We start from the raw sequence: 17,242 nt of genomic DNA on the forward strand, positions 1-17,242 counted from the left end.
ATATATGCTAGCCTCTGGCCAAATCTTTAAGCAGTAAGCAAAGATTTCGGCAGAAAGGCTTGGCTAGAAGGGAGGATTTTAGGCTTGAATCCAGAAATCAGCTGTGAAAAAACTAGATCTGAGCTTAGAACCTATTTTTCTCCCTTGCTTCTTTCAGATCCACATGATAATCTACTTCGCTTTTGCTAACAAGGGCCCTATTCATGGGTGTTTTAGTTTCTCCTGATCTTCATCTTCCTGTTCCTAAGTGGGAGGGAAGAGAACCCTTGTTGGTAAGTTATTCATCAAGTTATTTATCAGGATCAAATCTTATAAATATGTAACAGCGTTCAACATCTGGACAGGATCTGGCTGCCCATGAACTTGAACACGGATTTCAAATATTGCCAAAAGGAAACCACCTCTGTCGGCATAGCAAAATACCAGGGTTGGGCAAGTTGGAACATGACCTGCTGAGATTTAGTGCTCCAGCCAAAAAGGCTGCAAATCAGCACAGGGAAGGGCAGGAATCCGGTTTCTTTTTGACAAGATTTAGAACAAGTCTGGTGCAATCTGCCTCTGTGAGTGGCTAAAATTAACTAAACATTGAAACATAAATTCTCCAGACTGTCATTCCATTCTCTGAAGTGATGCTGGGTAGAATTCAATGTTTCTGACAGACTGAAACAGATTTTTTTGGAGTATATCCTAATCATCCAATTATTCCTATTCCATTTTCATTTGTGTCTGATATGGATGCTTCCCAATCCTAATTTACTAGAAATATTAGCTAACCTTGTAGAAAACTCAGATAACATATTTCCAATTTCTCAATCATGTGGAATTAGATTTTATTATCTGCACTTTCACTCTTCAGAGGAAATAAGCCTATTTGGCTAAAACTCATCATTTCAAAGGCAACTATACAGAAAGAAAAATTACCATGGCTTGGTTTCCTTTAGGTTATTGTTTTCTTAATAAGAATCTGGCCTTGGAATCTTTGAATTACATTTTATGTTGGGCCACTGCTATTTTTCATATTATGTAGATGTTTCCACACTTAAGAAATATAAATAGGTCTAACCCTGATCCATGGTTGACATGGTAATAATGATTTTTATAAAAATGTCCCCTTTTCTAACCCCAAATCTAATTTTGCAGTTCTGATCATTTCTCTTGAATCTCAAAATCAATATACTCCAAAAGTAAATTGGAATAAGCAACGATTCTTATGAAACTCAATGGAGTACTTCACCGAAATGATTTTTTGAAGATAAGAATTGATAGAAATTTTCAGCAGATCTCTCTCTTAATTTTCCAAGTCCACTGAATTATAATTAACTCTTATTGCCTATATTCTCATTTCACACATACACACATTCCAATGATAAGAAAATGGATTGCTTAAAAACAACACCAAAGAATCTTAAACTCTCCCCTTTAGAAGCTGTGGCAGAAGGATTTGAAACATTGAGCTGCTAAGAAAATTAAATGAGGTTCTAATCCAAAGAGCAAGCTTACCTCTGGATTTTCTTCCAAAAACAAAAGCTTTGCCAAGAAGTTGCCAAGTTGGCCTGTATAGATCTTCTAAGTCCAGCTGCCATCTATCTGGTTCAAGATAGCGAATAAGATCCTCCAAGGTACTAAAGGCAGTTACAGCATTATTAAGCAGGTCCAGTGGCAAAGCTGAAGGGGGTAACACTGAAGGACTCACAGCTTCTGTGAGTTGCTGAAAATAAAATGGATCTTCTGTTAACTGTTTTAAAATGAACAATGCATTCCCTCTCCACTCAGGGAGACAGGGACTAAGGCTGAAAATATACGGGAAGTGAAACTACATTCAACTCCCAAGTCAGAAGCAACTATTTTTAACAGAGTTTTCTTTTGTTTTCCAGTTTTCATTTTCCTCAGCCTGGAAAACAAAATCACCTGGTAGTTATGCAAATTAGTGTTAGGTGAATTAAAATTTAATGTAAAATCATTCATAAGAGCTAGAACAAAATACAGGTGACAATCCTTTGACAGTGGAGAACTCATTAATCAAGACAGAAAATGTCTAAACCATAGAAAATGAACTTGATACATTTGCTTAAAATGTATTTTAATATACAAGGCTTAAACCAGGATTAAAAGATAAGAGAGACTCTGGTAGAATACCTTGTCAAACTATATGATTGTCACAAGATTAATATACATAATATATGAAAAAAAGAGGAAAAAGGAAAACAACTCCACAGAGAATAAAGGACAAATTCCAGACAAGAAGCTTGAATAGTCAATAAATAAGAAAATATGTTAAAATGCATTAGATTATGCAAAACAGAATGAGATAATATTTCATATTCCAAAGAAAAGATTCTATTTCACATACATGAGACTAGAAAAAATTTTAGAAAAATGAATGACTGAGGATGTGAATTAACTGGAATTTCTGGTCTTGGCCTACAGGAATGAAAGAAAGGGGTCACAAACATTCTAACTGATGTAAATAATGTTCATTGGATACCGGGCATTTATGTGTCTTAGGTCCCTCAATTTAACTTTGAGGTTATATCCTTTCATTTGTGTATATGGGAATACATGCAATGATATTCACCACGGCAATGTTTTAAACAGAGACACACTGGAAATAACCTACATGCCTATGGATAGGGGAATGAATGAAAAAACATCATAAAACTACACAGCAAGCAACAAAATAAGACCATAATTTCAATAAAGTGGGGAATTGTCAATAGTCTTTTTTGTTGTTGTTTTTTTGTTTTTTGTTTTTTGTCGTGCTGGGGACAGAGCCCAGGGCCTTGTGCATACAAGGGAAGCATCTACCAACTGAGCTATATCCCTAGTCTCTAGTGTCAATATTCTTAATACAGAGTTTTCAAAACACAAAAGGAGTCTCCCTCTTCCCAAACTTTAGTGTGGATTAAGGATCAGGATTGGCAGATCAGAGCAAATGCATTTATTTCAGTAACAACAAAATCTCTTATTCAAATAAATATACAAATAGGAGTATAGAATAAAACAGTTATGTTGACTGATGTTCATTTATAGCAGCACTTAGAATAACAAAAAAGCAGGGTAAAGTGTACATGCATAATACTGGAACAGTTAATCATAGTGCACTGCCATTAAAATATGATCAAGGAGGAATTCTTATTAACAAAAAAAAGACATAAGTACATCTTTAATATGCCATGATTCTGGGTTACATAAGCTGAGACAAAAATAAAGCAAACCAAAAAAAAAAAAAAAAAAAATCAAAAGTGCCTTAAATAGTCAAGATAGCTAATCTATGGTTCAAACGAGAACTGTAATCCACTGAACCCTTATTTTGGGTTAGCTTCCACATATCAGAGAAAACATGTGACTGGGGTCCTAATATAGTCCATGCTTGTATAATTATATCAACATGGATTTTTAGAATCATGCATAACTAAAAAGAACCAATAAAACAAAAAAGATAGGGAAGGTCCATGGAGAAGAAGATGAAGGAGAATGAGGAAGGGGAAGAAATATGGAAAGAAGTGAACAAAATCATCTTATCATCATATATAAAGGTACCAAAGGGAATTTCACATTCAAGTAGAACAGAAAGGAAGCAAGTTAATAGGGGGAGGGACAAGGGGAGAAAAAGGAGATGAGGAATGGAGATTGAAATCAAATTCCTTGCAGGTATGATTTTTTCAAAATGAACCCAAATGCTATTATAATTGTAGTGCTATAATAAAAAACTGAAGATTAAAAAGAATGAGAATGTGTGATCTTCACTTTCTTCCTTATATGTACTCTCAATATTTTCTAGAGTAACTATGCACTCCTTTGGGAAATCAGATAAAAATAATAACATTCATTGTAACAAAACTCTGTCAAATCAGTTCGTCCTTTTAATTTTCATTACTGGGACCCTGAGCAATATACTAAGCCACGTACTCTATGTAGCAGCTTCTACTCTTGTCTCCTTGTCTTTCATCTTATTCCTTTTACTCTGTGCTATAGAACCTTGGGTTAATCTTCCTAAAATAAGATACCACCGATCATGTGATGAATTTGGACAAATGTCTATGTGATTTCACATTTAAAGGATCAAATCCAAATTCCTTCCTCAGCATCCAGGGCCCCACAATCTGACCTCTGCTTCTTTCCCATCTAATCCCCTTCTCATTAAAGACAGGAACATTTTGTTCCAGTCAATCTAGTCTCTTCACTAACTGCCACATATGTCATATCCATCTCAGACTTTGTGCCTTTATCCATGGCTAAATGCGGTCCCTCGTCCCACATCTACAAAATTTTGCCTCCTGTAAATCCACACGATAAAATCTTTACCTTTTATAATGGCCTTTTAAAAAAGCCCAATTCTTCCATGAGACCATCCACAATACTGGGACATTACTGTCCAATATAGCACAGCTGAAAGTCGCCCTTTGGGGGTTACCTTGGGGTCACCTGGCTTGAGGGGCAGAAACTGCTCTGCAAGCTAAGAAACTAGTGTTTTTATGTGGGGAGGCACAGTCCTTGTTGGGACTCACAGCTTTGTGTGTGAAGAGTCTCCCTGGACCATGGGCGGCTGTTTTTACAGAGCATGATCAGAAAAGTATGTGGCAGTCAGTGTCCAACAATGATTTCCATCTAATTTTAAAGACCTAATTTTTCTTCTGTCCTCCCTCCCTCCCTCCCTTCCTTCCTTCCTTCCTTCTGTCCTCTTCCTTCCTTCCTTCCTTCTTTCCTCCCTTCCTTCCTTCATTTGGACCCAGGGATGCTTCACCACTGAGTCATATCCCCAGCCCTTTTCATATTTTAAATTTTGAAACAGGGTCTCACTTCATTGCTGAGGGACTTGCTTAGTTTTGAAGGTTGGCCTCGACCTTGCAATCCTCCTGCCTTAGCCTCTGGAGCCATGGGATTATAGGCATGCGCCACCACATGCAATGAAAGGCCTAATTTTTATAATGTCAAGATTCTGGTTAAAAGATTTGTACTAAGATGTTTTCCCAATATTTGACAATGTTCTTGCTCTATCACATAGATTGGTAAACTTTGGAAAGTAGAAACCAAATGCAGTATGTTATTATTTACTTAGTGATTTTTATAATTATCCATGAAACACAACATTGCTTTAATAGAATATGATGATTGAGAATGATATTAGATATAAGTAAAAATGATCTAATAAAGTTTTTCATTTTTGACTTTACCAATTTTTCTTATAATTAGATTCATGTTTCATAGTTACTACAACTTCTTGCAACTTTTAAAAAATAAAAGCCCATAATTTGACCCAGTTATTCCACTCTTTGGTTTACACCCAAAGGACTTCAAATCAGCATACTACAGTGACACAGATAAACATCAATGTTTATAGCAGTCAATTCACAATAGCCAAGCTTGCAAACAAACTAGGTGCCCTTAAACAGATGAATGGATAAAGAAAATGTGGTATATATACACAATGGAATATTACTCAGCCTTAAAGAAAAATGAAATTATGGTATTTGCAGGTAAATGGATGGAACTAGAGAATATCATGCTAAGTTGAAATAAGCCAATTCCAAAAAAAACAAAGGTCAAATGTTTTCTCTGATATATGAATGCCAATTCACAATAAGGTGGTGAGGCTAGGGAAGAACAGAGGTACTTTGGATTAGGCAGAGGGGAGTGAAGGGAGGAAGGGGGTTTGGGGATAGGAAGAATAGTAGAATGAATTGGACATTATTATCCTATGTGCATATATGATTACATGACTGGTGTGATTCTACATCATGTACAACACGAAGAATGAGAAGTTATACTCCATTTACGTATGATGGGTCAAAATGCATTCTACTGTCATGTATAAAAAATTAGAAAAAATAAAAAATCCTATACACTTTCAGAAGCCAAAATGGAAATATTTTTATAAAATGAAAATTAAGGGTTCAATATTACTCAAATAATAACTGAGCATTATTCATGATTATGATGCTATAAAACACATCTACAATCTGCTCACAGAAAGCAAACGATTGCTATAAAAAAGTCGTGCAAAGTTATCCATTATTTACCAAAGTGGCAAATAGTGGATGTATGTTTTAAGCATGGTATAAAAGTGTTATTTAAGCTAGTTTCAGTTAGACTATAACCCAACAATGAATTTGGTGTACTTTGCTTCCAAGTCTGTTGAGGACTCTCTGAACACAGTATTTCCTTTGAAGCAATAAAAGACTACAACTGAATCAATATTGCTGAGACAAAGTTCAACTTATTAACATGAAGGAATGCAACACCAAATAAGTTTTTAATATGGGACAGAAAAAAATTCCTATACCTTGGGTTCAATGAAGTACCAGAATATCAGTCCCCTGAAACGTGACAAAAGCTGGGAGAAATTTATCTTGTCACATTACCACAAGCCTAGATTGGTGGGTGTGGAAAACCCCCAAACTTTTAAATATTTAAGATTAAAATGACATAAATTTTAAAAAGATAGCCCCCACCAGTCTCTACCCCCAACCTTGCAAAAAGAAGAAACAAAAACAGAACCTGAAGAATTAGCACACTTTCTCTAGAATCAACCCCTGGGCACCACAGGAAGCAATGCTTCCAATTAAGGGTCTTCCATGACTGTCACCCCACCCACTGTCCAAGGAACAACCAAGTTGCTTACTTTGCAAGTCCTGCTTTTATAAGTTGGTTAGAGGGCTTCTTCAAGAGAAGAGGTGGGGGACGATGAAAAAAGGTTAGAGGGAAAAAAATGTTCCTCTAATTCCTTAAATTTTTATTTTCCTGTTACAAAATTCCACTGTTCAATACAGACTGATGGCTTTTCCTCCCCTATTACACATGTAGAAAATTCTAACAATATATTTGATACTTAATAATGCTTAAGATTGGGCAGTAAAACTAGTGAGCGTTCGCAAAAGGTGCCTTGACTTAAATTGGATTTTTCATATTCCCTACTTCTTACTTCTTTTATTCTCATAAAAATAACTAGTTATAAATTATGAGTTGTCTTAAGATAATGGACGAAGCAGTTTCTCAGTGCTCGTAATCAACTAACCTTATCTCAGCAGGCGAGGCCACCAGAGCTTCTGCTCTGGTCTGCAGGGCAGTATAGAGACACTGCCGGTGACTAGTTGGCCCCAAGCTAGGCCCTTTTGGATATATTCCTTTGTAAGAGGGCATTTCTGAACTATTTAGGCCATGAAGTATCCTGTCAAACAAAACATTTCTAAAAATGGGAGCTCCGGCTGCTCAAGATCCTAAGCAAAACAGGTTCTCTGAATTCAGCAGTGAAAGATACTCTGAATGGCATGATGTGAAAGGAAAGCCCTGATCAGCTTAAACTCTCCCTGGAGCTGCTCACTCTTCGAGAATCTGGGCAAATACTTTTCTCTTTGTGTTTTTTCTTCTGTAAAACATGACACTCAGACTAACTTTTTTGGTTTCTTAGAAGGCCTTAAGTATTTAAAAAATGATGTAATATCATATACAAGGGAGTCCAATACAACGTTGGGAGAATTACTAGGGAATTTCAAAAGCACAGTATGGTAAATTTATGGTGAGGCTGATGCTCTATGCTTTTCTCTTCTAAGTGTTCCCTGTTACTTTAGATTATCAGTGATTTTGGGGAAATGCAGCTCTTTGATACAACCTTTCCCACTGACATATAAGAGGTAGGGTCTTCTTTAAAAAAAATTTTTTTTTTAGTTGTGTATGGACACAATGCCTTTTATTTTTATGTGGTGCTGAAGATCGAACCCAGTCCTTACACGTGCTAGGCAAGCGCTCCACCACTGAGCTACAACTCCAGTTCCAAGAGATAGGGTTTTCAAAGACATAATTATGTTATGATAAGATCACTAAGGTGGGTCCTAATACAATGTGACTGGCATCCTGATCAGAAGAAGCAATTTGAACACAGACACGGTACAGAGGAAAGACACTTGAGACACAGGAAGCAAACAGGCATCTAGGAGCCAATGAGGGAGAACTCAGAAGAAAGCAAACCTGCTCACATGTTGATCTCAAACTTTGAGCATCCAAAGCTGTGAGAAAAGAAATTTCTGTTATTTAAACCACTTAGCCTGTGGAAGTTTACTAAGGTAGCCCTAGAAAACTAATACATGTCATAGATTACTTATTATCTATTGCAGTAGCAAACAAAGATTAATATATCCTTCTCATCAAATCACTGTGAGGTGAGTACTGTGCCTGATATAGTCCAAAAGTCTGACCCCTATGAAACTGATCCTTTCTAAGACAAGTGTTCTGCATCCTGGGAAAGAGTCTTCTCTTGCCTAAACAAAGCCAAAATGAGAATTTGCTACTATGAATTACATAACTAATCGAACAATATCACACAAACACTGGTGAATGTCAACCATAAAAGGATAAAAGGTGAGCTAGGTATGAAAAAGAAAAACTGAAAAACATTTGTTTTCATTATTAAAACATATATGATAAATATATATTTTTATTATTTAAAAATACTAACAGGACATAAGGTCAGATAAAACACTAGTCATATGAACCAAGTTAGTGTTATGAGCTCAAGACAAAGATTGGCTGTGAGTACTTATTGACTTCTCCAGTATGAAATGTTGTCATTTTAGTGTTTTGTATTTTATTATGGCTACCTTAAGCATTTTATGCATTTATTCACATTTCTCTCTTCCTTTAGAAAAAGAAAAGTTGACTTCCTATTTGGAATAGTGTAATCTGAACTGCTGATAATTCTACCATAAGTAGTTACTGATCTCTGAAAAACTGCAGCTTGTCATTTCATTAGGATTTTTGTGGTAAGTGCAATTTTAAAAATACAACATCTACAATGAAGCTTCCTTGGACAGATACACATGCAAATGTTTACCTTGAGTAGCATAGCAACTTGTACAAAACTTCTGCAAAGATTTATGCTACAGCTTTCTCAGGCAACTGCACACATCCTATTTCAAACTGATAAGGTTTTCATTTCATTCATACCTAACAGAGGGTTAGGAATGCAGATTAGCTTTATCATTGTAGTTAAAAATAAAACAACAAAATAATCAGATGTAGGAAAAGAAAAACAATATTCATGCCAGGCATAGTGGCAGGAGCCTGTAGTCCCAACTACTAGGGAGTTTGACAGGAGGAGGATGGCTTGAGCCTAGGACTTCAAAATCAGCCTGAGCAACACAGCAAGACCCTATCTCATAAAGAAAGAAAAAAGAAAGTTAAATGTTGTGTAACGTCACTTCTTAAAGATGTCTTCTTTATTCTTATTTATGTAATGCCAAGCTAATATACTGTAAAAAGTTCTGATTTTAAAAGCTTAAAAAGCAGAACGGGACTACAGATAGAGCTAACTGCCTAGAAGAACTGGCTGGAAGTTATGTAAAGAGACCTGAATGCCCTGGAACAATTCATTTAAACATGCTTCTTTCTCTTTCCCCTTATACTTATCTGAATTCATCCAAAAAGTTATCTGGGTTATGTTTTTAAATTATTTTTAAGCCAGCAAAGAAAAGCGAATGCTTGCATTCCTACTCAAGAACAGATGTTTTAATACTGTGTGGGTAATGGAGATTATATATTTAAGTGAGAAATCCTAGGGCAGGTGGCCAATTGTATTCATATCAGTTCTTACTATTGAGAAGGTCTTATTAAATGAGCATGACAATTGAATAAAACTTGACATATCTATGTAACCAATTGCATTGACAGTCCAAGATGAAAAGTGAAAAATGTATATCATCCAAACCTTAAAGGCAGTAAATTCAAGGCTCAAACTTGACTTTCAAGGGCCAGGAGCTTCATGGTTTCAGAAAAACTGGGAAAAACAGCAGGATTCTTCTTCACCCCAAAGAGATGATCAATTTTGCCAAAAATGTTGTCTTAAATAACAGTAATGGTTATGTTCATAAGTACTGTTTCTTACTAACTTGGTGGATGAAACAGCTGCTGTGGGCTGAATTTTCCTATCAGCATGCAACTTGAGAACTTCCAGAATCTGACGGCATTTATAAATTAAGACATTGTTACCCTGGAATTCTCCTTACCTACAGTGCTAATAGTTAAGAGTTTCACCCTAGTGCCTGCATCTCAGGTTTGAAGGTCTCAGCATGAGTCGATGCTTTACCACACATGGAGCAGACAACTGTTGGCAACGAATGTCAACACACAGCATTTCCAATTTTTAGGTTAAAATTTGGACTATAAGTAATAACCTATATTGCAAACTAAAATCCCATGGGATGAATAAATAACATAGTCTCAAGATCATTTTCCACAATGGCATCTGTGGGAAACCAAAAATCAAGGTTGCTTTTTTTCCTACCAAGGTTTGAAAAATTATTCCTCTGAATTAAAAAAAAAATGTGACAGGCCATAAAAAGCTGAAACAACATCCGACAGCTGCAAGTATATGACAATAAAGTATCACATGACTTCTTTCCTAATTGTATCACATTGAATGTTCATGGATTTGCTTTCACATAAGTATTCAAGAAATGACTAATGGTAAGGAATGTCAAATGAAAGAGAATGTAAATGGTTAGAAGAAAGGAAAAAAAAATCTTCACCTCAAAACTTGAACTAATGTGTAACTCAAACCAGAATCCCTAAAGGCACGTTCTTACCAATATTTCTCATATAATACAATATTTACTCAGCAGTCCTAAGAGAAATCTGTGAAATGTTTTGGGAGAATCCGATACAAACATGGTGGCAATATTGATAGATGTTTTCAATTCAATGTTCAATAAGTTTAATAGAGAAGACACTAAATCCATTCTAATTTTGTGTAGGATTTGAATAAAACCCAATTTGGGGTATGAATTATCAGTACAGAGTGATTTATGTCAAAATGGCTTAGTGGTACTGAGTACAAGTAACTGAGATAGAGACAGTAATAAAAAAAAAAAATCCTTCGGGGAACTTCCAATGGAAGTAGTTAGAATGTGGTAAAGGTCACCCATGACAGTTTAATTCAATGGTCCATTCCTCAGCTGTCATCATAGTTGACCTAACAGCAGCAAGTGGTTTTCTAAACACCAGGCTCTGCAGGTTTTCTTCCTACCTGGCTGGATGCTTCTCCTTGGCTATTTGCTGACTCCTCCTTGAACTCTTCCTTCTACACACTAGGGTGGGGCTCCCCAGGCTCACTGCTTGGACTCCTTCTATATCCTGACATATTCTATGCTTTGGGATCCGAAATAGTTTAAAAGCATTGCATATGATTTATAGGCTGACCCGCCAGCACATTCTTATTTCCAACCTGCACTATGTCACCATTTCAGTGAACAGCAACTCTGTGATCTGGCTATCTCCTTTGCTCCTCTCTTTCACTGAGACCCTACATCCCAAATCCAGTTATCCTGGCTCTACTTTCAGATAGTGGTTCTACCACTTTTCACCACCTCCATGGTTACCACTGCAGAGTCCAGGCCATCATCCACAACAGTCTTCTAACTGGGCTCTCCTTTGTTTTTGTAGCATGAACTAAACAAGAATAATTATATATATTGTACCACATATGATAGATTGGGCATTACAAGCCTACCAATTATTTTCATTTTTCTAGAAATGTATACATGCTTTAAACATTAAAATTTTGGAAAAATGGTCTTTATTTCAAACATTCTTTAAATGATTCACCGTGGAATCAACCTAAGGGATATGTTTAGATTTTTTACCCAGTATCCTTCTGAAACCTGCTGTTCACCCTCTCTTTTGGTACCTTCTACCTGGTTGGAAGGCACTCACCAGTCCCCCTAAAGACAGCTGCTGATGCCAACCATGCTCCTGTGTTTAGCGTTGGACAGCCATTCCCACCAGCCATCAGAGATTGAGGGTCCCACTAAATTACACGAGGACCACCTAACTTTTGGTTGCATCTGCAGAGCCAATGTCCAAAGCAAGGATGATACTATTTTGCCTAGGAAAAGAGTTATAAGGATAGTTACAACAGTACAATTGAAAATTTTAATAAATAATTAAGCACTATATATATAGGAATTATATATGTAATTTTATTGTATAGTTAATTATCCAAGTTGTACCATTTCAGCCAAGATAAGCAATTATTCAAAGAATTAGTTTATAACTTTTATTTGTCTGTTGTGTCCAAAGTGGCATTACCTATTAGGTCAAGGAGATCTCTGATGTAGCAAATCAGAGCAAACTTCCTTTTGAGCTAAAACAGATTTATATTCTGTAAGCTATTCTGGGATGGGGAGAAAAAGGTATTTCACAATAAGAAGTTCAGTAAATTAAAGGCTAATTTCTTATGGCCTTGAACAGCTCATTGCTAACAGACTTAAAAAAATAGCAGTATAAGAGTCCACACGTGTTATATCAGTTATGAATTCATATTCCTTACCCATGTGGTCTTTATATTTTATTTTATTTTTATTTTTATTTTTGGTATAGGGGATTGAACCCAGGAATGCTTTACTACTGAGTCATATCACCAGTGCCTTTTATTTTTTAAACAGTGTCTAACTATGTTGCTCAGGGCCTTATTAAGTTGCTGAGGCTGGCCTTGAACTTGCCATTCTCCTCTCTCAGACTCCCAAATCACTGGGATTACAGGTGTGCACCACTGCACCCAGATGGCCTTTATATTTTAACTGGTCTTTTTATTTTAAATAAAGCAAAAACCTTACAAAAGTGCAAGATTGCACTGATCGGGCCAACTGTGTAACTATTAAATTATAGCATACAGTATTATATTTTTTAAAAGTATACAAATAGTCAGCATGCACTCTTCATTTCAACAATGGAGGAAAAGATACAATGGAGGAGAAGTAATAATCATTGTATCAAATGCTAAGTCATTTCTTTTCACATTTTAAAATCACTTTACAATAGTCCTATTGTGCTATAAAGTCTTCAGTGTTTGTACACAGATCTGAACAACTCTTTAAAACATAAAAGTATAAATGGCTTTATGTTTTTTCATCATGTTCTCTCCTATTGGTCACTACACGAAAATGAAGTTGATTTACATGATTAGTATTCAAGCAGATCACAAAAATCACCCAAGGCAACAAAGAACACAGAATTCTTTTGGGAAATGTTGCTGCCATCACCCCAAACATACCTTTGCCATCTGTTGACACAGGCAAGATATGGCTTTGAAAACAGGGATAAAGTAAGAGTTAAATCTTTCAACAGACTATTAATTATACTTATATGTTCACCCTATGATGATAAAGATGAGTAACATGGCCATGGCTATTATCTCCTGATGGACAACCTGGGGACAATAGGTATCAACTGTAACAGAGAGAGAAAAACTCAGCTCTGTGGAAGCAACTGGTTTGGCCTATAAGAATCATTATGGCGGGGAAGTCATCTACAAAGAAAAGGTGAACATTCAGCCAGAGCTTGAGAAGAATGGTGGCACACGCATTGCTCTTGGGTAGGAGAGCAGATGAGGGGGACTGAAGCCCCAGAATAAACTGGGATTAGATTAGGAATACACCTGGTGGGCCTAACTATGGAACTTGGATTTAATCGCAAAGCAGCAGGAAAGCCAAAAGACATTTCAAGAAAGGAAATGTACAACAAAGCGGATGTTTTTGGCTTTGTACTTCTGTTTTGTGCCAGGTGTTCCAGGTTGAGAGAAGACTGGGACCTTGCTTTGGAAAAAAAAAGCTTTAGAATTTGAACCTTTGCTCATGCTGCCGCTCTCTGCTTTTCTCCCTTTGCTATAGATAATCTTTACTCATCAATAAGGACCCAAAGCCTCTGGGAGGCTTTCCCTAGTAAGACTTCTCTCTCTTTCCACACTATTATCATCAAGCTAGCTATCCTTTCTGATCCTGTTCTCTTCATATCTCTAGCACGATGCTGAGTTCAAGTCGCTACACATCTCTTTCCTACCTGCCTGTGAGTTCTATCGTGGCAGAGGCTCAGTCCTATGCCCCCTGAATAATTTTTGATCTCTGATGGTTTTCAGGATCTGGCAGAAAAATATCAATGAAATGTGCCAAAAAAGAAAAAAAAAAAAAAAAAAAAACCACACATATACTATATAAATGAACTTATTACCACCTTTGAAGGGAAAAAAATGAAGAAAAGGTGTCAAAGTCTCTGACTGTGTTAGAATCAATGGGAACTGATAGAAGATGAGGTGTGGAGGGAGATTACAAGCTTGGCAGAATGGGTTGACAGTGACACAATTATCCAATATAGACCAAAGTAGTAAGAATGTAGCAAGAAATAAGTTCTGGTAGGGTCATTTTAAGTAGAGGACTGGTAGCTTATGGACGTGGATAGACCCACTGGACGACAAACAATTCCATGCTATTAAACATAGAGGACTGGCCAGGGACAGAAACTGATACAAGGATTTTACCATCACATATGGGTTACTAAAAGTTATGGCATAAGAACACAATGCTCAAGAGTCATCTTTAATTCCCTATCTTGCTCCCTAAAAGTCCTATTATGTAGGCTAATTTCAGATAGGATATTTAAAAATAAATGTTACCTTGTAGATAAGCAAGTACATTCATAATCACATTCACAGACTCCTGATTATCCAGGTGTTGTCAGCATGATATACACTCATTTGATCATTCAACAAATACATATTGGACAGCCAATATGGACCAGGCACTACTCAATGTGATGAGGATGGAGAAGTGAAAAAAGAAAATCTATTTCTCTGCTTTTATGTGGTGCATATTCAACTGGGGTAAAATAAGCCATAAAAAAATCCCAAATACAGTTGGGTGTGGTGGTGCATGCATAATCCCAGTAATGAGAGCAATGTTGTAGAAACCAAGTGAGGAAGTTTTTGGTGGGAGGAAGTGAAGTGAAGGATCAGTCAAACCAACTGCTGATGACAGGTCCCATAAGGGAGGACTGAGAATTCTCCATGGGGTTTGCAATAGGTGTACAACTTAGACTTGAACAAATGAGATTTCTGGTGGTGGTGGAGGGGAAGCATGATAAATAGGAGTTTAGGAAAAAATTAAGAGTGCAACTGTAGACAGAAAACACATATAAAAAATGTTGTGCAACTCTGCTGGCAGGAAGAGCAGAGAACACAAGTTGAAGTTGAATGGAAATGTGGGGTTAAGAGAAGCACTTACTTTTCTTAAGATGGGATAAGTGATAGCATATTTGTATGCTGAGGGGAATGAACCAGTGGAAAGGGAAGAAGAGGAATAACAAGAAGGGGAAGAGGAGATAGAAGGGCAGGAAGAGGAAGAGAGGAAGGAAGAGGAGGAAAAGGAGAAAGAGGATAAAAGAAAGGAAGAGGAAGAAGGGAAAGAGGACAAGGAGGACAGGAAGGAGAAGGAGGAGGAGGTCACAGTGGAGATGGTGCAGGAGAAAGAGAAGAGTGGAGGGCATCACTGGTTAGATAAGAGGTGGAGAGATGGAATAAGGCAGGCACCCAGAGGTCACCCAAGATTCCAAGAAAGGAAGCCAGATATCCAGATATGGATGAAACAGGTTGATAAAGAGCATGATAGTAAGTTTGTGGAAGTTCTTTTTTGATTGCTTAATTTTCCTTGTGAAACTAGAAGCAAAACAATCATCTGAGAGTGAGGGAAGGAGAAATGCTGCTGGAGGTTGGAAGAGAGAGAACATGTAAAATAATAGTTCTGGATTACTGGAGAGAAGAAAGACAAAGAAATTGTTGTATGATTGTCCAGGTGTCCCATAGGACATTTGAATCCAAAAGTTCCATTAGAGTGACAACAGAGTTTCACTTATGGGCAACAATCTTGGCATGAAGACATAATTTTGTGTTTGGGTATTTCCAGAGCTTTCTGAAATCAAGTGTACTAACCAATAATCTCAGCCAAGGAGTCTCACTGATAAGGAGTTTTGACTTTGCAAAGGCTATGGTGCTGGAAGGCTGTGGAAAGGAGTCACAAATATGGAGGGCCTGAAAGAAGGATGCCTGGGAGGTCCACATACCTCACAGAGCCTCCAAAGTGTTCAGAGACCAATAGTAGCTTTTGGAAGACTTCTATGAACTTGACTATGAGAACTTAAAGAAGAGTATGTAATATATATTGCAGAGATTTTTGAAGAGAAAATGGTACAAAATATGAATTGCAATTAAAGTGTTGAATTTCAGTATCAAAAATTCATAAGGGCCCCAGATCCTTGCTTGAATTGAGTCTCTACAGAAATTCAATGTTAATTTTTATTCAAGGTGAAAAAGTGCTGAAATTAAAATTCTAATTTTAATCACCTTCTACCAATTAGCCTCAACAAAGGATATTTGGTTAAAAGAATTAAGTTCATGAAGAAATTGAAACTTAATCTGAGAAATCCTAATTTTAAAGAGGACATTTTTAGTCTGATAATATGAATATTCATGCAATAAATACACCATTTAAAAACAGTTTTCATAAATGGTTAAAGTAATTTATTTTTCTAAATATCTTCTGTATTCACTGATGCAGAAATACTTTCTGGTTTCTGATGGTTTTATGCAGATTATCATGGCAATCACTGTAAACTATTATCAGGAAAACTGTGGTTTTATATGAGTTGATCAGCTATGCTTTCTGCTTATGCTACTGCGATTCACCATCTAGGAAGTGGTTAGTTTTGTTCTTGGGACAAGAGTAAAGAATTATTTAACTGTTGACATTGGGCTAACCTCTTTGAAAATCAGAGCATGGTATAATCCTGTATCAACTACACAAAGCAACTTCTTGGTGCACTTTGGAAATACTTTAGTTCTATTGAGTCTACAACCTGAAAGCACTTATTTCCTTTGCAAGGCAGACTAAAACTGAAAGATGGGAGAGTTTCTCTTTAATCAAATAAAGAACACAAGGAGAAAAACTTACAAATCTCAAAAAGTTATCCAGAAAAAATAAAATTTTCTGAGTTCATTAAACATTAATGTATAAAGTATGTCTTATAATAGATCACTTGAAAACTCTTTACTCTGAAATAGTAAATGATACATACGTTTGTTATTTAAAAATATATACAATTTTACATGAGATAAGGAAGTGAGATAAACCAACATTATCTACAGGGTATATGTTTAAAGACTAAGTAAAACACTTTATACAAGTCAGAAGGCTGTGAATTTTTATCAGGGTAATGCATGTGTATAAATGTGTATGCATGTGCACATACTATTACACATACCCTCTAGAACCACAAAAGATACTCTTCCTGAAATTCAGGTGACTTGAAAGGCTGACAAAACTGAGGAAACTGAGGTACATAGTTTAAACAAGTGCAGAATTTATGGAACAAAATTGAAACGATACTTTTGACACAACACAAAATCATGGAAAGAACATGGGCAGGG

General features: G+C 36.4%; 1 protein-coding gene across 3 annotated transcripts in view; it reads right to left on the reverse strand.

Moving 5' to 3' along the window:
* Pdgfc (platelet derived growth factor C) overlaps positions 1-17,242 on the reverse strand; it is a 219,477-nt gene that overhangs the window by 16,480 nt on the left and 185,755 nt on the right. For all 3 annotated transcript variants that reach the window (XM_047567351.1, XM_047567352.1, XM_047567350.1), the window contains one exon: positions 1,501-1,708. In XM_047567351.1, coding sequence (XP_047423307.1) covers positions 1,501-1,708 — 208 coding nt within the window. The remainder of the gene's footprint in view (positions 1-1,500; positions 1,709-17,242) is intronic.

Source organism: Sciurus carolinensis, chromosome 10, assembly GCF_902686445.1.
Source record: "Sciurus carolinensis chromosome 10, mSciCar1.2, whole genome shotgun sequence".
Lineage (NCBI taxonomy): Eukaryota > Metazoa > Chordata > Mammalia > Rodentia > Sciuridae > Sciurus > Sciurus carolinensis.